At 48.9% G+C, this 23,889-nt stretch overlaps 8 protein-coding genes across 8 annotated transcripts; 6 read left to right on the top strand and 2 right to left on the bottom strand.

Annotated features, from left to right (window-relative positions):
- Window positions 1-4,428: 4,428 nt before the first annotated feature.
- On the top strand, window positions 4,429-4,996 carry V8C40DRAFT_268638 (uncharacterized protein; the record flags this gene model as incomplete). Its single annotated transcript, XM_083219977.1, has 3 exons — window positions 4,429-4,435; window positions 4,549-4,599; window positions 4,659-4,996. The coding sequence occupies 3 exons, from the start codon at window positions 4,429-4,431 to the stop codon at window positions 4,994-4,996; spliced, it is 396 nt and encodes a 131-aa protein (XP_083070100.1).
- A 3,327-nt stretch (window positions 4,997-8,323) lies between these two features.
- V8C40DRAFT_281427 (P-loop containing nucleoside triphosphate hydrolase protein) lies at window positions 8,324-9,546 on the top strand. The gene is made up of 3 exons (XM_083221607.1): window positions 8,324-8,645; window positions 8,705-9,065; window positions 9,122-9,546. The coding sequence occupies exons 1-3, from the start codon at window positions 8,476-8,478 to the stop codon at window positions 9,479-9,481; spliced, it is 891 nt and encodes a 296-aa protein (XP_083070099.1). The 5' UTR covers window positions 8,324-8,475; the 3' UTR covers window positions 9,482-9,546.
- Window positions 9,547-10,388: 842 nt separating this feature from the next.
- On the top strand, window positions 10,389-11,948 carry V8C40DRAFT_252359 (uncharacterized protein). Its single transcript, XM_083217378.1, has 4 exons — window positions 10,389-11,036; window positions 11,112-11,247; window positions 11,323-11,578; window positions 11,650-11,948. The coding sequence occupies exons 1-4, from the start codon at window positions 10,895-10,897 to the stop codon at window positions 11,914-11,916; spliced, it is 801 nt and encodes a 266-aa protein (XP_083070098.1). The 5' UTR covers window positions 10,389-10,894; the 3' UTR covers window positions 11,917-11,948.
- A 133-nt stretch (window positions 11,949-12,081) lies between these two features.
- Window positions 12,082-14,725, bottom strand: V8C40DRAFT_252355 (uncharacterized protein). Its single transcript, XM_083217377.1, has 3 exons — window positions 14,402-14,725; window positions 13,837-14,303; window positions 12,082-13,768 (listed from the first exon to the last, which is right to left on the bottom strand). Exons 1-3 carry the CDS (start codon window positions 14,514-14,516, stop codon window positions 12,497-12,499), a joined length of 1,854 nt encoding a protein of 617 aa, XP_083070097.1. The 5' UTR covers window positions 14,517-14,725; the 3' UTR covers window positions 12,082-12,496.
- Window positions 14,726-16,380: 1,655 nt separating this feature from the next.
- On the top strand, window positions 16,381-16,830 carry V8C40DRAFT_268634 (uncharacterized protein; the record flags this gene model as incomplete). Its single annotated transcript, XM_083219976.1, has 2 exons — window positions 16,381-16,610; window positions 16,683-16,830. The coding sequence occupies 2 exons, from the start codon at window positions 16,381-16,383 to the stop codon at window positions 16,828-16,830; spliced, it is 378 nt and encodes a 125-aa protein (XP_083070096.1).
- A 1,101-nt stretch (window positions 16,831-17,931) lies between these two features.
- Window positions 17,932-19,110, top strand: V8C40DRAFT_252351 (CFEM domain-containing protein). The gene is made up of 3 exons (XM_083217376.1): window positions 17,932-18,306; window positions 18,386-18,865; window positions 18,931-19,110. The coding sequence occupies exons 2-3, from the start codon at window positions 18,646-18,648 to the stop codon at window positions 18,972-18,974; spliced, it is 264 nt and encodes an 87-aa protein (XP_083070095.1). The 5' UTR covers window positions 17,932-18,306; window positions 18,386-18,645; the 3' UTR covers window positions 18,975-19,110.
- An 831-nt stretch (window positions 19,111-19,941) lies between these two features.
- V8C40DRAFT_276608 (pyridoxal phosphate-dependent transferase) lies at window positions 19,942-21,493 on the top strand (the record flags this gene model as incomplete). Its single annotated transcript, XM_083220867.1, has 7 exons — window positions 19,942-20,094; window positions 20,148-20,186; window positions 20,241-20,330; window positions 20,384-21,024; window positions 21,090-21,171; window positions 21,233-21,279; window positions 21,334-21,493. 7 exons carry the CDS (start codon window positions 19,942-19,944, stop codon window positions 21,491-21,493), a joined length of 1,212 nt encoding a protein of 403 aa, XP_083070094.1.
- A 394-nt stretch (window positions 21,494-21,887) lies between these two features.
- On the bottom strand, window positions 21,888-23,885 carry V8C40DRAFT_276607 (amino acid permease; the record flags this gene model as incomplete). The annotated part of the gene is made up of 7 exons (XM_083220866.1): window positions 21,888-22,324; window positions 22,381-22,889; window positions 22,947-23,057; window positions 23,113-23,300; window positions 23,354-23,481; window positions 23,536-23,657; window positions 23,716-23,885. 7 exons carry the CDS (start codon window positions 23,883-23,885, stop codon window positions 21,888-21,890), a joined length of 1,665 nt encoding a protein of 554 aa, XP_083070093.1.
- Between the last annotated feature and the right edge of the window lie 4 nt (window positions 23,886-23,889).

The following is a 23,889-nucleotide window of genomic DNA, read 5'->3' as shown; positions in this document are numbered from 1 at the left end:
ACGCCATCAACTCCGACGACTCGTGCTGTTACCGCAGACCTACCGATCCGACAGCATAAGTACCATCAATTTACGAAATGAAACAAAACTTTTCTTCTTCGCTTCCTCAGCAAGCCGAGAAAGCAATGAAAAAAAAAAAAAAAAAAAAAAAAAAACAAAAAAAAAAAAAAAAAAAAAAAAGGCCCAGAAATAAGATCAATCTGAGACTCAGCTTTCTCCAACCGTCCTGACATAAGGTCAATCAGGACAAACAACCATCATCAGCCACCTCACTCCAACTATCCTCGCTGCAACCGACAAGGGACAACAAGGTTCTCCGAAACTGGTGCCACCTGCATCATGCTTGGCAGACATCTACTTTAACGAGTTAAGCTATACGTCAGCATCGAAGAGGAACGAAGACGGGGAAGACGAACACAGGGAAGACGAACACAGGGAAGACGAACACAGGGAAGACGAACACAGGGAAGACGAACACGGGGTGGGGGAGACGGGAACGGTGATGGGGATGGTGAGAGGAAGCAGTGAGAGGAAAAGAAGAAAACAGGAAAAGAGGGGAGATGGAGGAAATGGAGCAGGCTGACGAGCCCGTTTGGGAGGAGGAGGGGAAGGGATGGGAAGGGAGTGAGGCAAGGCGACGGGTGTTGGATCTCGCCACTCCAGTTGTTCATGACAGAGGAGGCAGGCATGGTGTATGTGTGTGTGTGTGTGTGTGGGAAGAAGAAAAGAAGAAGAGGAGGGGAAAAACAAGAGGGAAGAAGAAAAGGATGATAAAGAGGAGGGAAGGGGAGGGAAGGAACGAGCTGGTCCTGCCAACAGCTGGTAGTCCCATATTTATCTCGGCGCTCAGGGGGGACTCTCGCAATCAGAAATCACAGTGTCGAATCTCCTGGTGGGGGACGAGTGGTACGAGGAGCAGACACTGAGAGAACTCAGCTGGATATTTCCAAGGTATTATCAACATGAATGCACGAAGTAGTAAATAAACAGCTTTCCGGTTCCAATGCTCAAACTTGACGGAAGTGTTTGGGTGGACAGCCAAGCTGGGGTGGTAAATATGCTGTATACCCAGTAGCTATTCTCTAAAAACAAATCCGCGACAAACTGCCAGCCGTCATCCCGAAAACCATCATCAGCCAGCAAATCTCAACCTGGGATTTTCACTTCTTTGCCGTCTTCTCCGCCCGCTCCTTCGCGTCCAGCTGGACCCTCGAAGTAGTCAACTTCCGTCCTCACCTCCTTCAGCCTCGCCTCTTCCGGCATCTCCAAATTCCCATCAGTTTTCTGAACTCGTCTAATCTACAGACTTTATCGAGCCTGGTTGTGCTGTCTTTGTCGTCTTTGTCTTTGTCCAGGTATTAATCCATAGCTTGGATTGCCTCCTCACGTCCACGGATGGCATAATCTTTCCGGTTAGTTTATCCTCGGCCAGGTATATTCTTTCCCTGCCCAGTGAAGTCTTCTTGCGAACTTTGGCAAGCCCATTGAACATAACTGAAAAGTGTCGTTCCCTCGCGACTAAAACCCGACTCCACTCGCAAATTCCGTTTCAGATCAAGTCGTGCAAGAAGACAGGCGGTCGACGGGTTTCTTCTCGTTCAAAGAAGTACATCCCATGGTAACTGAAAAAGATCATGTTCACAATGATCTCGTCGATATCCTAGATGACCATGCAATATGTCGCGCGGTCGGAAATTTTTATTGCCGACTTGATTGTGTATGTCTCAACATACAATCCATCTATCTCTTCAAGTTTCTTCCGGACCAACCCCAAGTTGTGCTTTCCAAGCGCAATGGTGAATGGGGCCAATTTAACAGCCTCCAAGGCGAAATCCTCGCATACTGCCTTGATCCGCGGTTCAGCTTTGTCGCCCAACAGCTTCGTATAATTCGGTTCGCCTATCGTATACCTGATCCGAATTGGGTGTGTGTCAAGGATCTTCCGACACCAGGGACTCGCTGCCAAATGATCGGTTGTTTCACAGCGAGGGCAAAAGAAGTCGGTACACTCAGGATTTGCACAAGTCCCATCAGGCTTTGCAAAAGAATTGCACTCTCGCTGACCGCGGCAGGGATGTCGGCGACGCCAATCTTCATCGACGGTATTAAACGCAGCGACAATAGGCTCACAGCGACTTGGGTTGGGTAAATTGGTGAATGTGACAAGGAAATCATTGCTGTGTTCTGAAATGCTTCTCAATGGACGTTCGTAGAAGGCTTGTGCCATGCATTCATGGCATACAGCGTGTGTTGTATGCGTTGGGCATACCGCAGCGATGCGCACAGGGACGGTTCCTTTATACAGTCGTTTGTGCTATCCAGTGTTGTTCCATATAGATCACGGTCCGTTCTATATGTCGGATAATGCCACAAACAGCACAACGAAGCAACCCGCGGCCTAGACGGTTTCGATAGCTCAGGAATCCGGTCGTCTTTTAATCTGGCAGTCTGAAGGTTGTCGATAAACTCTTCCCAGTCGCGATCCATGGCAGGGTCCCAGGATACCCATTGGCATTCAGGAACCTCAGTCGGATCCAGGTCGCCGTTAGGTATCACTGCCCTATCCGCGGCGGCACGACAGACAGACTCGGATATCTCACCCCGAGTTTCCTCGCTGCAGTCAACGAGGGACAACAAAACGTCTCCGAAGCTGGTGCCCTCGTCAAGGTAGTCTTCGCCTTCGGAGAGAGGTGGGGAGGGAGAGGGAAGGGAGGAGAGGGGCCAGACCGACGAGCCCGTTTGGGAGGAGGAGGAGGAGGAGGAGGATGGGGAGGAGGATGGGGAGGGAGAGGGGACGCACGACGACGGGTGTTGGACCGTAACACTCGGTCCGAGACAGAGGAGGCAGGCATTGTGTGTGCGCGTGTGTGTATGTGTGTCTGTATGCATGCGTCTCTGTTTGGATGAAAAAGAAGAAGAGGAGGGGAGAGGGAGGAGGGGGTGAGAAACTCGATGGAAGATGTCTTACGCATTGACCTGCTTCATTCTTCAAAGGAAAGGAACGAGGTGCTCCTGCCTACAATTTTTGCCCCACATTTATCTATGCGCCTAGGAAAAGGCAGAAGAAGACGAGCATGAACAGGATAGTGAGTGTCAAACGGGGCAAAAGAAGTGTCGAGCAATGCTTGATATTCCACTTCAGCTCAACGTGGATGAACTCGATCTCATGAGTGCCTGAAGGGGCAGTAGTAGATACCTGTACTCCATAAAACGGACATATTTTGCCAAGACAAGTGCCGTGATAGATGATGAAAGTGTTCTATATTCCCTTTTACCTCCCGTTTCGTCGCTTGAGCTTTACATGATAGTTAGGATGCTGGATACATATCTTGTAGCCGCTTCTTTAGCATAATGCTCATTCCTATGGAGTGGTCTTCCAGACAACGCCCACGTACAGACATTCGTCCACCTTGCAAAAAGATCCCTCAATACAACATCCCAAATGCGATTGGAACTCGGTCTAGGTATTTGCTGGTAGTAAGAGGACTGCAGGAGATGGAAAACATCGCACACGAGAGGCGTTGGTGCGGAGAAGCGCGGTGTTCGCAACCGTGGGTGGGTGTGGCCATCACTACATATGTATTTTCGCCAGCTGGATGATAGCGAAGTGTTGTGATTGAGCCTGCAGCGGTGAGCTCTGGTGAAGGCTATCAATCTAGGGTCAGCAAACATCATGACACAACCTATCGAACAAGGAGCTCCGGATGCGACAGTGAGGCCGAATGATATTCTCTCAGTTGCAATATGTCAATTTCCATTGATAGAAATAGCAAAGCGACCACACAGGTAATTTGGTGGACGGACACTGGAAGCAATAAGTCATACATCACACCATAAAAGCTCATTCGGAGCACAGAACCTATACACTGCAGTCTGGAGGAAGATGTGTTCCGTCACTTGAGCTTTACGTGATAGTTGGGATTCTGAATACCTAGTATTAGCCGCTTCTTTAGCATAACATGGAGCTTAGACAGCTAGCAGACTGAACCCAATGCAGTCTCAAGCACTCAACAGGTTCTCTTCTCTCTGCCAGCTGTCAGCCGTCCGTCACTTTCGCTTCACTTTCGTTTCACTTTCTCTGCACCAGCCACGTGATTCCTGTGCGCACAAGATCAATTTCGTTTCCTTGCTTCTCTTTCTTTTCTTTTTTCCTCTTTCTTCTCTTCAGAATCTCACCGTTATAAGCCTGGTACCGTCACTCTCCGAGAGATTCTTTGGTAAGCACATGAAGCCATCACCACCCGCTGATCGTCGCTAATATGTTCTGCGGTCAAAAAGCCTCACCGTTATAAACCTGATACTGTCGCCCTCCGTGAGATTCGTCGATACCAGAAGACCACCAAGCAACCTCCGCTTCCAGTCATCCGCCATTAGCACCCTCCAGGAGTCTGTCGAGTCTTACCTCATCTCCCTCTTCGAGACACCAAAATGTCTGGTAAGTTAAAGCAGATTCACTCAGTCTCCATCTTTTGTGTCCATCACACTCTTGCTCTTTTGCTCTCTTGATCACCTGTATTCGTTGCTTTAGCTAATATATTCAATACATAGACAACGTACCAATTCCCTCCTCTGAGGAGTTCTCTGCTCTGTCCGTGGGGCGTAAGTTTTACAATTTTCTTAATCCTTCGCAACTTAGATTATCACTGACGTTTTTATAGAAAAACTTGATTTTTTGTACAACGCCATGCTGGCGTTGACGCGTCGTGTGGCTGCGTTGGAGAACCAGCAGCAACACCAGCAGCAAGAAGAAGAAGAAGAAGAAGAAGCTCCAGCTCCCGCTCCCGATCCTCCCACCACCACCACCACCACCACTACCACCACCACCGCTCAAAAGCGGTGTTACGTTTGTGATGAGCCTGGACATGTGAAGAAGCATTGTCCGCAGCGGGCCAGCCGGGCCGGCCAACCCGCGCTGGCCCCAAATTATAAAGGTGCCAATGTGACGATTGTGCACAAGCACATCTACAAGGGGGGTGGCCGTGGCAAGGCGCCCTGAGCGTGGTACCACCATCGACATTGCTCTGTGAAAGTTCGAGACTCCCAAGTACTATGTCACCGTCATTGGTAAGTATCTCTGCTTCATCAACTTCATGCTGCAATAGCAAGCCAGTGCTAACAGGTAATTCACAGACGCTTCCGACCACTGTGATTTCATCAAGTTTTTTTTTTTTTCGGTTTGTTTGTTTTTTCGGGTTTTTTCTTCGGTTTTTTTTCTACATAATAATAATTATCTGGGTTTTGTGTGCATATATGTCTTCTTTCTTAACGTGACTTGTAAACTCGCAAACACAATGATACAGCGACGGTAAAAATGAACTACAAGCCGGCATTATAGACTTTGATGCCCACCGAATCGATTAACTAAGCAAACGGGAGAAGAGACCTGGAAGTATGTGGATGTGATCCCACGTCCGGCATAATTCCCAAGCTGCCACCGAATCACAGCCATGGATAACTGCCTCTTCGCCATACGCACGTCCTCCTTTTTGATGATCAGTCACCGTTGTTCAATCTAGCCAGTCCAGTCACTTTCTTGCCAATATCTCGCTCTCGTAGACTTGACACAAATGGCACGGTGCAATCCGCTTGATCAAGAGATTCACCGGCTGCTGCATGCAGTGCCACGTGTTGCTCTGGACGAGAACCAGCAGCAGCAGCAGCAACCAACACCTGCTCCCGATCCCATCACCACCATCACCTCTATCACCACCTCCTCCGCCGCCGCCGCCTCCTCCTCAATGGTGGCTCCCCCTTCTCCGGCCGCCCGGCCAACGACCTATAGAAGACGATGACACAACCGTGGCGAGTTCGGCCATATCAAAGGGAAGAGATTGCCCTTTTGTGGAGAGCCTTCGGGACGGGTGGGAGTCTAGGCTGGTGAATCACGGCGGGAAACATTTATAAGGGTATTGCTAGGCATTATCCCGTCTTTCATGTATCCGATACTATTGCTACCCCCATCTTTTTTCTTCTATTACGCCTACTTCCATCTAGACTTCGGTACTTCTGAGAACGTTTATTGCATTTCTTACACTGATACCACCGCTGCCGCTGAGGAAGCACATCACAGAAACCGTGCGCAAAGCCATCCCACCGGGTGATAAAGACATGTCATAACATCATTAATGTCGCGACAGCGAAGCCTGCCGCACCAAACACGGAGCCCAAACTTATAAATCGAGTCGATCGAGGAGCTGCATTAGACATGCTTGTAGCTGTCGGCCTGGTAGCCTTAACCCAGATATTGCTAGCCAAGCTGTCCTTGTCTGGACTATATTGCTGTGGCGAAAAATCACATACAGACATGATGACATCCATATCTAGGGTACGTTATTAGTCCTAACAAGAGAAACGACGGAGGGACGGACGATGACACTCACTATTTTGTGTATCCGCCTTCATACTTATGCAGCTTGCGCATAACCCAGCAATTTCTGCCACATTAAAACTGGTGTTTGAACACACGCATTTCTCTTCTGCGTTTTCCGTCTCTCCCCATCCACCAGTCAAATCACCATCGTCTCCACTTGAGCCTATTATGGTTGGGCGCATTGATGCTTGATGCTTGGAAGTTGTCGATGTACTCTTTGTTGTCCTAGTCGTGACGGGAGTGGAAGGTGGCTGAATATTCCATGCTGTAGATGATGTGGGAGACTGAGGTACTGGTTGAAGAGTTGATGGAGGTAGATAATTATGTGTAGTTAGAAGAGCTGGAGCTGGAGCTGGAGCGGCAGCTGGCGGAGACTGAGCAGGAGGAGAGTAATATTGTGGGGGAACAGACGCCGGGGATTGTGACAATGGTGTTGATATCTCTGGTATAGGGGATGAGGCTGGCGGATATTGCCCAGCTAGCAAATCAGGAGGAAATGTTGTCGGCGCTGGAACGATGACGGAGAAGCGCTTCTCGATTCGGTCTCTTTCGCTAAACTGGTTCTCGTTTTGCCTCCTGGCCTGTCTGAGGCGTGCCCTCAGATCTAAATGATTGCTTTCTGATCCTTCCAATGATCTCTTTGGGCTGCACATGGAACTCAGCTCCACGATTGGGCCGCAGATGGCGGCACACATGACAGGAACTGCATTAGGGGGGAGGGCTTCTCCGGCTGCGATGGCGAATAGGATGAAAAGGATGGGATGACAGGTTTTCATGGCTTGTTAGAGCAGCCGCTCACTGTCTACCCGACTTCGAAATGTCGGCTGTAGTATGTGAAAGGATTGAAGATTACACAGAAATGTTGACTGTTGTCGGGTATGTTTCGTAAGTGGAATAAAGAGGAAGGGAAAGATAGCCGGCTGGTGTAGGTTTACGGACGCTGTGGAGAGAAAGGACTTTGCATGGTTCGTCCCAGAGTCTCAGATCTATACGACACTGCATACGAGTATGTAGAAGATAGGTGAGGGATGTATATACTCCGTAGAACCTCACGGCTAGTCAGTTTGACAGGAGGCTGCTATCGCTGAAACGTGGTAAAGGGGTTCTGTGGCCACCCTCGACCGAGGAGAATTAACATGACACGAGCGCCTTCTCCTGTAAATTATTAAAGCAGTAAGTCGGCCAGCATACAGATTGTAAGAAGGGTGATTGAAGAATGAATAATTTTTTTTTGCGAATAAGATTATTGGATGAATTAATCCCCAATTGAGCACGGCCGATCTGGCAATGCACAGACATAGAATCCCCCAGAAAAGATGCGCGATGCCGCTTGGCAGCTGTCAACGCCAACATACATCAAGGTTCAACCCGTGACTCCCTGACCGGGCTCTGAAACGATCTAGCTGCGGTGCTTCTGCGAGACGGGCAGAGCCGTGACAGCGCGAAACGCAATGCGAAACAAGATCGTGGAGACCTTTTATCCGCTTTCGGCAGTCGCCTGTCATTCCGTACGAGATGCCGGCCTTCGGGGGATAATTTGTAAAAGCCAAGCAGAAAAAAAGGGATGAATCAATTATACCAGCTATTTAACATCAATTGGCGTGGTGATGAATCATGGATTGTGATGATTGGCCGTGTTTACATATCTTGAGAGCACCACTTTCGCAGGTAAGGAAGACTGCTGCACGTCCAAATGACTAGCAAAAGCCAACGGACACATAACTGGATCATATGATGTCAAGTGTAAATATGAAAAGAAGAATAACTCTTGGCTGACGTTTGTTTATACACTTTACATCAAATGCTTCGACAATCATGCTGTAACGGACGAATCAGCATCACTTTCGGTGAGCTTTTCTGTTGCCTTGTGAGGCTGAATGTAGATTCATGCAAGGGAAAGCGCGACAAGCAAGAAGCGGTCATTCAGCAATGCATCATTTCTTACCCCGCACTCGAGAGAGAGTCAGGTAGTGATTTGACTCGAATTCGTCTCGTACGGCTTGATTCGCAGGTTATAAATGACCCCTCGTTGCGCCATCTACTCCTTGTCCATCAAGGAGCAGACGTCTTAACAACAACTATTCGCTTTGTGTCATCAAGAGACTATGGCTTGGGTTCCTCTTATCCCAGGAGCTGCTGCTGCTGTCTGGAAGGGCTATGAAGAGATAGTCGCGCGTCCTCAAAGGAGAGCTCGCGAAGCCCAGCGGAAGCTGAGGGAGTCGCAGGAAAGAGAACGAGAAAGCGAGCAAAGACGGTTAGCACTACTAAAGGAACTGTAAGACATGCTTATCCTCCGATTGTTCTCATGATATATGTCGAATTAATTCATTCTAGGGGCTATGACACAGACCAGCCAACAATTACAGAAGAGCTTATAGCCAACGCTCAGGAGATGGTGGGTTATGGCAAAGGCAAACAGAATATTGTCTTCGCCGGCAACGTCAATGTTGGCAAATCATCACTCATCAATGCCCTTTGTAATAAAGGCGGAAACGACGATGGCGCTGCTCGCGTGGGCTCTAATCAAGTCACGATGGGCATCGCTCGCCACGAAATACCCAACCATCCAGAGATTGTACTCTATGACATTCCCGGCGCGGGGACCCAGGATGTGAGGGCGTTCCAGTACTATCACGATCAGATGTTGTATGCTTTCGATACTGTTGTCCTCGTCCACGATACTACTCTGACTGAGGTGCCTTATCCATATAATGTTCCACGTTTACTCTTGTGATAACTAACATTTACCAGGCCGACATCCGATTGCTCAAAATGTGCATTCTTTCCAACCAGAAATGCCTCGCCGTCCGAACCAAATCCGACGATCATATACGAAACTACGAGTATGACAAAGAGTGCAATAACTTGGAGGAAGCAAGGCAGATCTTTCTCAGTGAAGTCCGTGAAGACATCGAGCGCTGCCAGGAGCAAATCGCTGCTTCTTGGCCGGACCGTGAAGTCGAAGTTCGGGATTACGTTGTATCCTCGCGGTCTTTACGGAGCTTTATGCGTCAAAATGCGTCGCCCAAGGACCCGGCTACTGCATACATTGATGAGTTGGATTTTGCGTTTGCCTTGTCTCCTACTCTGGTGGTGAATGTTGACAACTGAGTGGATGAGTATGTATGCCGACTCTAGTAAGATGCGAATATAATTGAGGCACCAGGAAACAATAAGGAGCAAATCTTCTAGTAAATCTGAGAAGAGCATACATCTTTACTCTGCATGTCTCTACACTTGTTACCATGCTGCCGTCGTCTGTTTTGCCAATATCGTCCATTTCCGAGACTTCACGACTCTTGCATGGCTTTTATTTAATTCTAGTAGACCATAGTCTTTACAGCCTCTCTGATTGCGTGTCTGTATGCACTTAATTTCACTTACAAGATTCAGCCTCCTTTCCAACGCGTATGGTAGCACAACTCCTTCAGCCATGACGTAAAACTGCATCCAAAGCCTCATTGAGCCACCACCGACAACTCAACTTTTACCTCATCTTGGCGGCCTCTCCGGCTAACGGCACAAGCCCAAAAGAGAAAGAGAAGAGAAGAAGAAGAAGAAACAGAACAGAAAAGAGGCTGTAACTCATGGCAGCCTAACATGATCCAAGCCATGTGGCACCAGCCATGTCGGATTCGTCCCACGTCGTCCAACGTGGCTCAGGCACTTGACCAACCCCAAAGCGGCATGATGGCACGAAATGAACTAGGACCATCTGCGTCAACTCACACGTGAATCGAGAGTCTCGGGAGAAGCGAAGATTGTCTCAAAGCGCCTCGTGCAAGATGCAAGGGGGCTAACGTACAAAAGTCCTACTACTAGGAATATTCTGTTCCAGTTGCCGAGTCGCATTGTGTCGTATCTCTCGCGTAGCTCAAGCTTCTTTCCGTCCACACTAACAAGATCTCAACTCCAACCAATCAGCCCTCCACACTAGAAAGAAACCAGTCTAGCTTTAACCCCAAAACGGCTTTATACCACGAAAACCAGCAAGGAACACCAATAAGCATCAAGCCCAAATAAATCCATGAAAATCATCAAACCCACTAAACACACAAGCCAAAAAAACGCCCACACTATTCATTTTCATCCAAACCGCCTAGAGAAGATAAAGTTGCGGGCTTATCCCCTTTGAAGCATCATACCACGAGCTGATCGCCGAGTTTTACGTGTATTTCACCCAGCAAGGATCCTCAGCTGAACAGAGCCGCTTCGATGTGATTCGTCGGCCCCGGAACCCGGCAACCTCTAGGAGGATAATCTCGGGGCATTGTTGGCCCTGGGGGCTGCCTTTTTCGATGGGGAGGGATTTGGATTGGGTGGTTTATATGCATGTTGGCGGCTGTGTTGCGATGGGATCTTGTATGCCTATTAATTTATTTAAAAAGTCTTGGTGCCTCTACCCTGTTCAATGAGTTGCAGTTGAGGTTATTCAGCCTCTTGGTGCAGACAACAACTTTGACATCTGTCCGCCATTCCAACAAGTGACAACCTCCCCAGGACAGACTCAAGCAACCTCCAAACATGCTCAACTCCCACGAATCCCTGGGCATCGCCCAAATCATCTTCTACGTACCCATCGTCCCAACCGCCATCTATCTCTTCAAGCGCAACGGCAAAATCCGTCCACGCCTCGCCTGGTGGCCCATGATTCCCTTCAGTCTAAGTATGCCTCTACAATTCCACTATCAAAACCCATTACAATACAGCGACAAAATCTAACTTGTTTTGCTTTGAATAGTGCGTGTCGCCGGTGGCCCTGTCATCATCGCCCTCGAACAAAAGCCCAGCATCGGCCTCTACGTCGCAGCCATCATCCTCCTCAACGTCGGCGTCGTCCCTCTCATCATAGCCACCCTCGGCTACGTCCGCATCGTGTAAGTCTCCATACCACCCACCAATCAACCCCTTCACCACCAAAAGAATAGAAAACTCATCCAGTATCGCAAAAGCCTCCTCGACAACTACAGCTCCAACCCCCGAGCTAACAAAATCGGCGTCATCATGCGTCTCTGCATCTTCGTCGCCATCGGCCTCCTCTCCGCTGGCGGCGGCGTCAGCTCCATCGGCACCCCGTCCGCAATGAACACGAGCCGAACGCTCACTCTCGTCGGATACATTGTTTTTGCCGTCATGCTCGCGGTGCTCATCTCCATGATGGCCTTTTTCTGGCGAAAGAAGCACACGCTCCTCCCCAGCAGCCAGATAGTATGTCAAATCCCACCTCTCGCAAACTTACACTTATACAAGAAAGAATGCTGATAATGTTACTCCCTCAGGTCCTACGCGGCGGTCTCCTCGCATCCCCATTCCTCATCATCCGTACAGTCTTTGGCCTCCTAGAAGTCGCCCTTCAAGATAGCGCCACTTCGCCGTTCAATCCCATCGAGGGCAATGCCGTGGCCTTTGGGTTGATGGCGCTGCTCCCAGAGTACATTGTCGTGCTGACGTACATTTATACTGGCTTCTCGATCCCACCTGACCGAGGCGTCCCGTCTGTGGAGACGGAGAGAGTTACACAGCTCGCCGATAAAAGCAACGTCTAAGGGGCTTAGCCCTGGATCCTTCTCGATAGACCATGTAGCGCAGGATGTGGGAGATGTTAGGGTGATGAATTGGTAGAGTGCAGCTGCATGTCAGTAATAATGCGAAAGACAGCACCGAGGTATGAAAGTCTTATAGAAAACTGTTTCGGATACCCCTTAGCAACCATAGAAATTATTAGTATATTTACTTTTCTTTACTCTCTACCACGGGCTCGCATCTCTTCACTGATTAATTCAAAGGTAAAAAATATTGTATCAGGTATTCGTTTCTAGATTGCTTAATCCAATTTAATCTAGAGGCTGGTCAAAACCACCCCCGTCCAAGTCTCGCATGGTGACCGCTCTTTTCTTTTCCTCTTCCCAGGCCACCAAACAAATTCTTTCCCAAGTGATGCAGAATGTCTCACATCTGCCGCCGCACAATGTCATCCAAAGGATCCAAAGGTTAATTAAAACAATAAGGTAGTTTTGTTCTAGGCCCACCTGCATTACCGATGCACAGCCTCAAAAAAGGAGTAAAAGGTCGTATCGCAGCCGCCCTTTAACAAAGAAGAAAAACCACCGACATTATATCACGCACCTAGAAGCGGTGCTGGCGACCGACACTCTCGACGCGAACGCCCAGCTTGACCATCTCGCGAGAGTCAATGACACCACGGCCGTCAAACACCCATCGGGGCTTGGCCATGGTCTCGGCAATGCGCACCCAGTCCAGTCGCTCCTTGGGCTTGTACTCTTCGGCGCTGCCCATGCCAGTGGCAAAGCCCGTCTCCTTGCTCTCCTTGGCCTGGATGCAGTCGGGGCAGCTCTCGTCGCAGTCGGGCTCGACGTTGAATCGGTCCAGAGGGTCGTCGGAAGTCTGGCCGTCGCGCTGCACCAGGTGCTTGTGCAGCGCCAAGAGATCGTTCTCCGTGGGGGCCGATTCCTTGAACGGTCTGGGGTCCGCCTTGGGGTTGGGCTTGCGGCCGAGCATCTTGGGCTCGGGCTGATCTACGGGCTTGGGAGCGGCCACGGGGATGGGCTGGTTGCGGAACTCGTCGAACTCGGTAGCGATGACGACCGCTGTGCTGTCCTTGCAGGCGTCGTAGGCATTGCCGTACACGTGGACGCTGGCTGTGATTTCGGGTCCGAGAAGGGCCTTGATCTCGTTCTTGACGACGAACGGGTTGCAGCAAGGGTCAAAGACGGCAATCTCGCGGGGTCGCTCTTCCAGGAGCGTCTTGATCATCTCCAGAGCAGGAGCCTCACGAGTATCTGAGGTGTTCTTCTTGAAGGCGTAGCCGAGGATGGTGACCTTTTTGCCAACAAGGGTGTTGTTGAGGCATTTGATCACGCGGTTGGTGAATCGATCACGAGCGTACTCGTTCATCTTGACAACCTGTCTCCAGTATTCGCCAACTTCAGGGAGGCCCATGGTGTCGGCCAGGTAGACGAGGTTGAGAACGTCCTTCTTGAAGCAGCTGCCGCCGAAACCAATACCGGCCATCAAGAACTTGTTGCCGATACGGGGGTCGACACCGATGGCACGGGCGACCTCGTCGACATCAGCGCCAGTCTGCTCGCAGACGGCAGAGATGGAGTTGATGCTGGAAATTCGCTGGGCCAGCATAGAGTTGGCGACCAGCTTGGCAAGCTCAGATGACCACACGTTGGTAGTCAGGATACGCTCACGAGGAACCCAAGCGGCGTAGACCTCGAGCAGAGCCTCGGCGGCCCGCTTGCCGGAGGGAGTGGGAGCGGAGCCGATGAGGATTCGGTCGGGGTACAGCAAATCGTTGACGGCGGTACCGGCGGCCAAAAATTCGGGGTTGGACAGGATCTCGAAGTGGACACCGGGACGGTGCATGGCGAGCTATGAGAGAATGGAGGTCAGAATTGAATCTTGAGCATTTCCGGGTGACGTGGATACAGGCTACTTACAGTGTCTGCCACGAGCTGAGCAGTTCGGCAGGGAACAGTGCTCTTCTCGACAATGATGGCGCCCTCACGCGCATACTGGGCCACGAAGCCAGTGACGGCCTCGAAAGCAGTCATGTCTGTGGCGCTGCCGGCACCAACACCGCGCTCCTTGGTGGGGGTGTTGACGGCCACCAGGACAATGTCGGCCTCAGCAATGTGGCCGGCAACGTCGGTGCTGAAGAAGAGGTTGCCCTCTCGGCGAGCAACCTTGGTCTCGCCCTTTTCGGAGGCGATTCCCTCCGAGGACTGGTCAGAGATGTCCGTCTCGCGGCCGCCATCACGGGCAATGCGGACAATGTCGTGCAGGCCGGGCTCGTAGATGGGAGGATGGCGCGAGTTCCATCGGCGAATTCGGGTCACGTCTCGGTCGACAACGGTGACCTTGATGTGAGGGTTCTGGAAAGCAATGACCGCGGCGGTAGGGCCACCTGTCCAGCCGTCAGTTCGGTTCGAGTTCCGGTTAAGAGTCGACAGCGGAGTCGGTCGACAGACACAGACAAATAAACGAGACGCAGGGGTGACATACCGACATAGCCAGCGCCAACGCAGCAGATGTTGCGAATGGCAATCTTGTCGCCGTTGACCTCCTTTACGGAGCCATTGAGGCTGAGGGTCTTGACCGAGTCGAGAAGTGAGGCCATGGTTACGGGGTGGATCGGGCCAGAGAGAGGAGTGACCGATGTATCCAAGCAAGCAAATGCAGGTAGTGGCTTCAACGAGGGGATGGGGATCCTGGAATGAGGGTATATGGATCGAGCCCGGTTGCGAGATATAAACGAAGATATAGAGCTGGCACAGGCAAAAAGAAAGGAGTTGGGGATAGGTCGAGTTAGTTGGCAAGAGAGCGAAAAGGGCTATTTGCGTTTAATCAGCAGCGCGGGAAATGCACGCATGTCTAGGCCTGTTTTGGTCAACAGCCCATTCTGCTATCTGGAAGCAGCCTTGGAGGGTCCTGGGGGTGTCTAGCGCCGGTTTTCCAGGTGATGTGACGGATGATGTTGGTACAGGTAGCTTGGCAGCAAGCAATTGACTCTGGCACGTTGAGTTAAGGTTGAGTCAGAGAGTGATTATCCAGGCCGTTGGTGCATCAAGTGACTATCACTGGTGATATTGTTGAGGCTTCAATGTTGACACCAGACCCTACTGCACCAAGTTGTAGCCCAGTATTGACCCCTATCCTATAATCCTCCCGCTGCTTAGTGGTGGGCTCTAGCGTATAGCGCCTTACGCAGCCTCTAACGTCGGTAGTCGCTGCTACTCTTGTCCGCTGCAGATTACACGGCGCTGATGCGTACCCCGTACTTGGCCGAGAGCGTCCAGCTGGTGCAAATTCTGCCCCGCCGTGTCCGGATCTTTCAGGCACGCGCTAGGGGGTGGATGGAGGGGCAATAAATCCAACCAAGCAATAGATTGAAGCCGTCGTGTCTGATCAGGAGAAGAAATTGATACTTGCCGGTACCTGTGATTCAATGGAAGCTGATGCGGATCGCTGGGTAAAAGCAAGAATTTGTAGGTACCCAACCCGGTGCCTTGCGCCACGCACGACACGCAGCAGACAAGAACAGACACACCAGAGCCTCCAAAAATACAACAAAGCGGTGAGTTACTGCCAAGACCTGCAACATGCAACTTCGATAAACGACCCCATCCCATCATTTCCTTGTCTTGTCTATGCCTAAGTGCCTTATCAGATGCATCATCCTGCTCGTACATTACAAACCCGTCTCGGAACGGCTATTTCGGGTTCTCTCGACATATTTTTTCTTCTCTTTTCTCTCTTACACAGTGCCCTGCCGTTTGGCTTCGCGACCGAGGGGTCCTCAAACACGATTTTCCGCCAGCCAATACGAATCCCGGCCAAGCACCGCAAATATACACGTGGTTCCTGCGTCGCCGCTTTCAGGGTTGTTGCGCGTTTTCGGCCCATGGAGGGGTCGTTATTTCACGGACGCTAACACGACAGGCCTGCAAAATGAGGTGTGACGAGGAGTGTGACGGATGCCAGCATGCCCATCCAGCTGAGGCAAAGGGGCATGATGAGAGCACATGCCATTGCTGATGAAGCGCCAGAATTGACCACAGGCGACCAAGTTTTGCACTATGCCGACGGCGAACGCTTCAGAAACACAATGGAACTCCAAGAAGAACTAAAATAGGACATGTTCCTGGATAGCGGACTGAATTTTGTGGCGTAATGTGGCTAGTACAGTGTCCTCGTCGACCAACTACCTACAGCTTCTCAACAAGCGTCGAAACTCTGACTGGTTGACAAGCCATGAATTGGGTATCCGAATCATCATATCAATCATTCATTGAGAAAACAGGACATGATCCAAACATTATGGTTACCAGCCGACGATGGAGATCAAGCATAAAGACGAGATTCACTTGTAACGATACGAGTACTCAGTTTCCTACTGTATCAGCCACATGCCCATGCAAGGACAAAAATCCGGACGCTTTCTTCGGTTTCAACTGCACTCCGAACGACTAATCCCAAGCACTATGGAGTACATACCCGCTCCGTCCGATATTATCCACACCATCGTGACGGCCCCTGCTGAATCCCCATCCTGTTACGCCATCCAGTGGAACGACCGTGCGCGCCTTGAAGACTGCATTTATACGGGAAGACGAACGCGCCTTATTACCGCTAGTACTGCCGCTACGGCGCTCACGCGACACGAGATTTTTCCGGACTGGGATGAGACGATTCTTGCGCTGGACGATCTTGCGTTGGTTGACAAGGGCAGAGCTGACGGCAGAGGTAGGCGAGTACATACTAATCCTCCGTACGCATGTAAAAGGAGTTGCATGAGAGCGGTTTCCAGTTTCATGCCGCTCACGCAAGGAGATTTCAACCTTGCCATCGAAATTTGGCTTGGCGCTGGCCAGGGGTCAGAGATTACGTCGTTGGCTGCCAATGTTTCCTATGAGATACGACGTGCTGCTTAGACGGCACTCAGTCGTATTGTATACTCATGTTGATGGTGCTCTGCGAAGTTGCAGAATGTTACTACTTTACGAGCAAGAAAGGGGTCCACCGCAAGAGGTTACAGTGTCCCGTGGAGGCCATACAAGTCGACCAAGCATTGATGACACGTACGGTAAAAAGCGAGCCCATCGCGTCTTGCTTGATGTCGAGAACCCCGGTCATTGGTGCGCTATACTCAAGTTACCACAAGCAGAGTCTTCAAAATTCGGTCACCAGTCGGAATGCACTGGTACTAATAGAATTTTAATCTCGACTTCGTATATGCTATGCAAAACACGCAAATGCTAACGAGCCGGATATGTAGAAAGAATACTTGCGTTTTGGCAAGTGCCACAAGAATGCTTGTCACTATGCAAGTATATTCCTTTCGTTATGTGATATTATTCTTCGTATAACCCATAAATAAATTTTGTCAGGATCAGAAGTCTCATGCGATCAATTGAGGCTATTCAAAGAGAAAGAAAGGAAAGACAAAGTCCTCGCACTGAACAAACAGAGGTAGGGGCCAATTCGATTCGCTGCAGGGTATCACGTGTTGCTACACGTCCTCTCAACTTTACTCCTGAACATACATTTATCCGACTCATTACGATGTCTAAAACAAGAAGCTTAGACCAGAGATTCAATGTCGGGGTGGTGGAGTATTTTAGCAACCTTTCGCTACACAATTTTCAGGGTGTAGTGACAGATAGCCAATGACCTTAAGCTGTCTAGACATGGCGACCAATTGGACGCATTCACCTACAGAAACGAAGCTGAACTCTCCCCGATTTCAGCTCTGAACGCATCCATCACCCCGCATCTTCACCACCCACGTCCATGTAGCAGCATGGTCAGACTTCATGCTTTGGGTGTGATGTCATCTCCCTGATGCATATATTATTGACATTGATCGGGAAGGTCGTAATCATCACGGGAGCGGGGTCGACAAATAAGCTGCTTGAGTTTACATGTTGTAGTAATATTCATGTATAATCTCTTGGTATTTTCACGTGCCTGAATCTCCATCCCTTGCTTTAACTGCCGAATTTAGCTTACTTGGCGCTTCTCCGCAATCCATCGCAGATTTTGACAGCAATTAACCCGTAGCCTCAAACCGCCTTGGCTGAATGTTTTCTTTACTTGCCATGGACTCATCGCAGCACCTCATGACACTTCACAAACACTAAAAGACTACAAATTTTCTTTATAACCGAATCCATCTCAATAGCAAAAGTTTGGTCCTCACCAAGTCTTAATGCCCCCATTCCTCTCGTCCGGGGGCATCGGAGCCAGCCCCGACGAGCCGACGGGCAAATTGACCATCTAGCCTGTATACGATTCGTCGTGTGATTTGATGGCAAACAACCTACGTGAATACCTTGCTTACAGGAGGCAGGCCTCGCCACTTTGGAAGGCACAATACCACTCCAAGGATCAAAATAGAACGATCCTCCGTGAGTCTTACCACTTCAGTGATCATGTCCGTCTGGGGTGCATGTGTGTACCTAATGCTAATTAAGAATGCGGGGAGAGTTGCAATTCAAAACATGTGAGGGGGCAAATACAGTTCCAGTGAGAATCCTTTCTACCAAAGAAAGAGCACATGCTTGTGGCCAGAGGGCTCGCTTCCTCGGCTGTCTGCTTCATCAAGGACTATAAAGTCGAGGGTTTCCGGCCCGTACGTTTTCATCGTTTCGTTCCAAACCAGACCTCAACAAAGAAACAACCTTCTTCATCAATTCTACTACAACGAACTTCCTACTTAAACAATCTCCCAGTACCAATTCTTCAAAATGAAGTTCACTCTCGTCCTTGCTGCCTTTGCTGCCGTCGTCTACGGTCAAACCATCGATGACATTCCCGCATGTGCTCGTACTTGCATCGAAAACGCTGTTTTAGCCGCTGGTTGCTCGTCTGGAACTGACGTCGCATGCGCTTGCGCAAATTTCAGTGCTGTTCAGAATGGCTCTACTAGCTGTGTCATTGCTGCTTGTGGCGTTGAGGTCGCCATTAGTATGTGCTCCCCTCTCCTTTTCGTCGAGGATATTGATGTCTCAAATGCTTATGTATATTTATAGACCAAGTTCTGCCTGCCACCCAGGCTCTTTGTGCCAACCAGTGAACTCATCCATCAAGAGGGAGAAAATGACATGGGTGAAAATACTCTTGTACATTCACAAAACAAGTATATAGTTGAATGGGGTAAATGAATAAACAACATTATGCCTGGCATCGTCCTATCAGGCTCTGTATTTCAATGAGTGTCTATGTAATATGTAGCTTGACTCTCGTAACTGATTATCCCGCTTCGAAAGATGTTTTCCATATAAAAGTCTACTTAACTATAAAACCATACATGTATTACGTATTAAGCAAAGAAACAAAAGACGAATGGTCAAACAGTTAGATAGATACATATAAACTAAAAGTAGAGTAATGTCAAACTTGTATACATAATATTTCATACGACCAAAGTGGGAGTGATTTGATATGCAAGGGCACAGTATATCTAGTGCTCCATTATAACTAGGATTTAATCCTAGACCAGCCCAGTTTCCTGATAACAGATAGGAAAGCTTCTTCATAGCAGATAGAAGAATCAAGACAAGTTATTATGTGACGAAGTGACCTCCAGTCAAGAATTAAGATGAGAGCAGCTAGGTCAAATGGGTCCCTGCCCTGTTCTCGCTCCGTAAATCTTAAAGTAGCTAGATAGGCTAGGTTTCAGCTGTAGTACTTGGTGTTGGTCAAGCCAGTCCAAAGGTGCGTCCTCCAGCTGTCAACAAAACATTTTTAGCGATACTGATGCCAAGCATAATGAACGGTTTGTAAGAGGGCAGGGTATGCAATAGTTCAAGCTGGGTTCGGACTAGAGTTCCGAGTCACCCTGACTAGCGCTGAAGTATGATCCGCCTCGGCCCCGTATCCCGAAACACACATACAAGTAGAGTCAAAGGAATCATTTATTTTACAGGTAGTGCAAATGTAAAAAATCAGTTCTTGCAAACGGTTCATCTTGATATTAACCTGTTTCGTTGATTTATTTGTTCTCTTACTTCTGTGTTGCGATGGGCTCACGGATCAATACAATGCTGGACGACATCGAGGCTGGTCCTCCGGACCCGATGTATACACTGAAGAAATGGGCCGACGGCGATATCTGTGATCAAAAAGCTGATCTCGGTGTTGGTATTTATCGAAACGAGGCGGGCGTTTATCAAGAAATGGATTGTATCAAGCAGGCAAGCCCATCACCATAACATCACAAAGTTTGAAATCTAATGTGATTCATTAGGCCAAAGTTGAGCTCTCAAAGCAGAGTCTGGGACATGATGTAGGATAACTCCATCTTCTACCATATTTCCAGCTCTAACAATGATACATATAGTACGAGGTCACTACTGGAAACCCAGAATTTCTGCATCACGCAGCTAGGCTCATTTTCGGCCAAGACTGCTCGCGTCTTGCGGCGAATCATGTCAGTTCAACCTTCTGATTGCCATGGAATTAAAAAACTGACAAAGATGCTAGGTTGCTTCAGTACAAACCATCTCCGGTACTGGGGCAAATCATCTTGCTGTACTTCTTTTGGCCAAGTGCATCGTGCCACAGCCAAAGGTATTCATCGGCACACCATCCTGGGGCAATTACAAACCGATGCTCGACTTAGTAGGATTATCAACAGTCGAGTATCCGCATTACGATGAAATTGATCGCACTCTTGACTTCCCATCTATCCTTGCAGCCATCACGTCGGCCCCCCGCAACAGTGTTTTCATCTTTCAAAGCTGTTGTCACAATCCCACTGGCGCAGACCCATCGCAGGAGCAGTGGCATGAGTTAGCAATGGCGCTTCGAGCCGGTGATCACATCCCGCTGTTCGACTCGGCCTACCAGGGACTTGGAAGAGGACTTGAGGAGGACTCATTCGCTGTACGACTGTTTGCCAAGTTGGGCTTCAGCATGATTGTTTGCCAATCCTTTTCGAAAAACTTTGGCCTGTACGGTGAGCGTTGCGGTGCTCTTCACATCGTATGCGGCACTGCAGAGGCAGCAAGCGCAACGCAGGATCGTCTGCGATGCTTAATACGGTGGGAATTTTCTTCTTCTCCAGCCTACGGCTCCCGTCTGGTAAACATTATCCAAGGCTCGGCCTATTTAAAACAGATGTGGTGAGCAACTACTCTCTTCGCGGCGACCTGATTTTTAAGTGTGTAAAGGCTAAAGTCTTTTCAAGGGCTACGGAGTTGTCTGCTATGAGACATCGGCTGTACAAATTGCGGCAACAGTTGTATAATTTACTGAGTAAAGTTCTCAAGGTAAGCAGCAGATGACAGTCGTCAGATCGACTATGCATATCCGCTAATTTGGCATTGAAAGACGCCTGGGCATTGGGGGCACATTATCGAAGAATGTGGCTTATTCTCGTGGGTTACCTAGCAGTGGAACTTCAGTTTTGTATACATTCTAACAGCCAGAAGGTTTCTTAAGCTATCGCCGCGACACTGCTCGGTCCTAATCCAGCAGTTCCATATTTACCTTCCTCCCAATGGCCGTATCAATATTTCCGGCCTGAACAAGTCGAATATAGAAAGAGTTGCGAGAGCAATTGATTATGTTGTTCGCCTCCCGGATGCATAAGTAGCTAGCAGAATGAAGGAATGTAGAAAGAGCTATACTACCGGGACAATGTGTCGGGCGAGGCACTGGAGTTGTAGAGAGGCTAAGAAGATGCTAGTTAAAATATGAATATAGTAAAGAGATTGAAACCTGCCATTCTACTTCCCTTCGCATGTTATTATTTAAACTCTAGAAGTAAATTGAGGCTGTCTTGTCTACCTACGTGTATACAATATGACGAGGGATCATCCGACTTCATCCATCAAAAAATATTGTCACCTTTGGCTGAAAACTCAATCCATTGATCAGAAAACTAGTATCAAATTGTGTTTTATCTTAATTTGACGGTTATAATGAATGTTGGCGACTATAAACTAGTCTCGAACATCTCTTACTACATATGACAGTAAATGTCCTAGAAGAGCCATGACAGCACCTTGGAATACAAGATTGAGAACTTTGATCCCTTCTCTCCCATACGTGACTGTGCTTTCTCCGTTTCAACTCGGCTTCTCTCTTCGGCAAGAGTCTCCGTTGGTACTCCAGTGACCAAGTCTGCCAGAGAGCTTCTGACTCGTTTTGTCTTGTATACCAATTTGTAGCCGAATATGCAAATCAAGTATACTGGGATACCAATATACTGCACGATGAAGCTTTTATAGTCGAATCCTCCAATAAACACTTGGAAGCCCTTGGTCAGTGTGAGAATCACCAAAAAGCACAGAGCTACGAAAGATCCATATATGCCCAACGGCGCCATGTAGGGTATCCTGTCGCGTGGTATTTGTTGGACTTTACAAGCTCTTCGGAAGAATATGTGCGTAACTAGGATCGAAATCCATGTCAAAAGCGCTATGGAGCCAAAGTGTCAGGAGAAGAAAATAATCGTTGGTCTAGGGCCAACTCACCAAATACTGTGACCACGTTGGTGAGATAGCCAAACACGACTTTCGAGCCATCACCGACACTCAAGTACCCTAAGCTGCAGAATAAAGCGCAAAAGCCAAGTGCAAAAAATGGCACACCTTGGTTTGACGTCCTTTTGAAGATTTGGGGAGCCTTGTTATCAACCGCAATGGCGTGCAAGGTCCTAGTGGCAATGTAGAGATCTGAAGTTGAAGCAGAAAACACAAACACAATCAAGCAGCCGTTGATAACATGGTCGAGACCGTGAATCTTTGCTAGTCGAATTGCCACAACGAACGGCGAAGCGGCAGCGCTCGCAGAGGACTTGGTAGCAAAAACGAGTTCCGTGCTGTTGGACGGAACTACCATGCCCAAGAAGAAGACGGAAAGCACATAAAAGAAGACGATCCGAAAGAATGTCATCTTGACTGCCCGTGGCATTGCTAGTCTGGGATGCTTTGCTTCTCCAACAGTCATTCCGACCAGCTCAGTGCCCGTAAACGCATATACTCTGGGAGTCAATGGAAGTCAGTACTTGTAAACAGGCGACATATTGACCACAACTTACGCTTGCACCAAAGCACTCCAGACGCCAATAAATTTACCGGCGTTTCCGTGTAACTTATATTCGACAAAGGCACCAGGGTCGTGCCAATATCGGAAGCCGGTGCGGTCGTGTCTAAAACATGTCTTGTTAGAATGAAGTAAAGCAGAACGAATGGCCTATATCTTACGTCGGACCACCTCCTAGGGCCAGTATCAACATTAAGAGAATGACTCCACAAAGGATGATTATCTTCAAAGAGGAGAGCCAGAATTCGAATTCTCCAAAGACACGAACATTGACGCTGTTGATCACCAAGATCAGGACTAGGCCAACTGTGATAAAGACTGCTGGGCTGACACGATCTCCGACCCAAAACTGTAAACGTCAGTAAACGTCTTCTTAGTATCAAATGATGAGCAGTCGCGTACCTGGAAAATAAGGGCAAATGCCGAAAGCTGATTGGGAGCAGCAAGAAGGTATTTGAAAAAGTACACATATCCCGTGGCAAATCCCAAGGCAGGATCAACAAAACGGGTAGCAAATCCTCCAAAACCGTCTATTTCACGTCAGAGTATTATACCAACAACGATCGAAAGTTGGAAGAGCTCACGAGGTAGTGGCATGTATGATACCATCTCTCCTAAGGCAGACATGACTAGAAATACCACACAACCGACAATCGAGTAGTCGATGAGCACGCCTGCTGGACCAGCTTCGACAAGGGCAGATCCACTGTATATTATCAGTCAACTTTGATAGGACTTTGAATCAGATCACAGCAAGTACTCACGTTCCAATAAGGAGTCCTGTTCCAAGAGCACCACCCAGAGCTATCATAGTTATGTGACGGCTTTCCAGATTTTTCTTCAACCCTCCGCCTGCTTCAGGCCCAACTTCTCTGAACTCTCCACCATGTGTGCTCTGCACATGGGTGAGTTCGATAGATTGTTTATCAGTCATGTTT

Source organism: Trichoderma camerunense, assembly GCF_050948025.1.
Source record: "Trichoderma camerunense strain CBS 138272 chromosome Unknown V8C40scaffold_16, whole genome shotgun sequence".
In the NCBI taxonomy this organism is placed as follows: Eukaryota; Fungi; Ascomycota; class Sordariomycetes; order Hypocreales; family Hypocreaceae; genus Trichoderma; species Trichoderma camerunense.
This window is presented reverse-complemented; position numbering and strand designations above follow the sequence as displayed.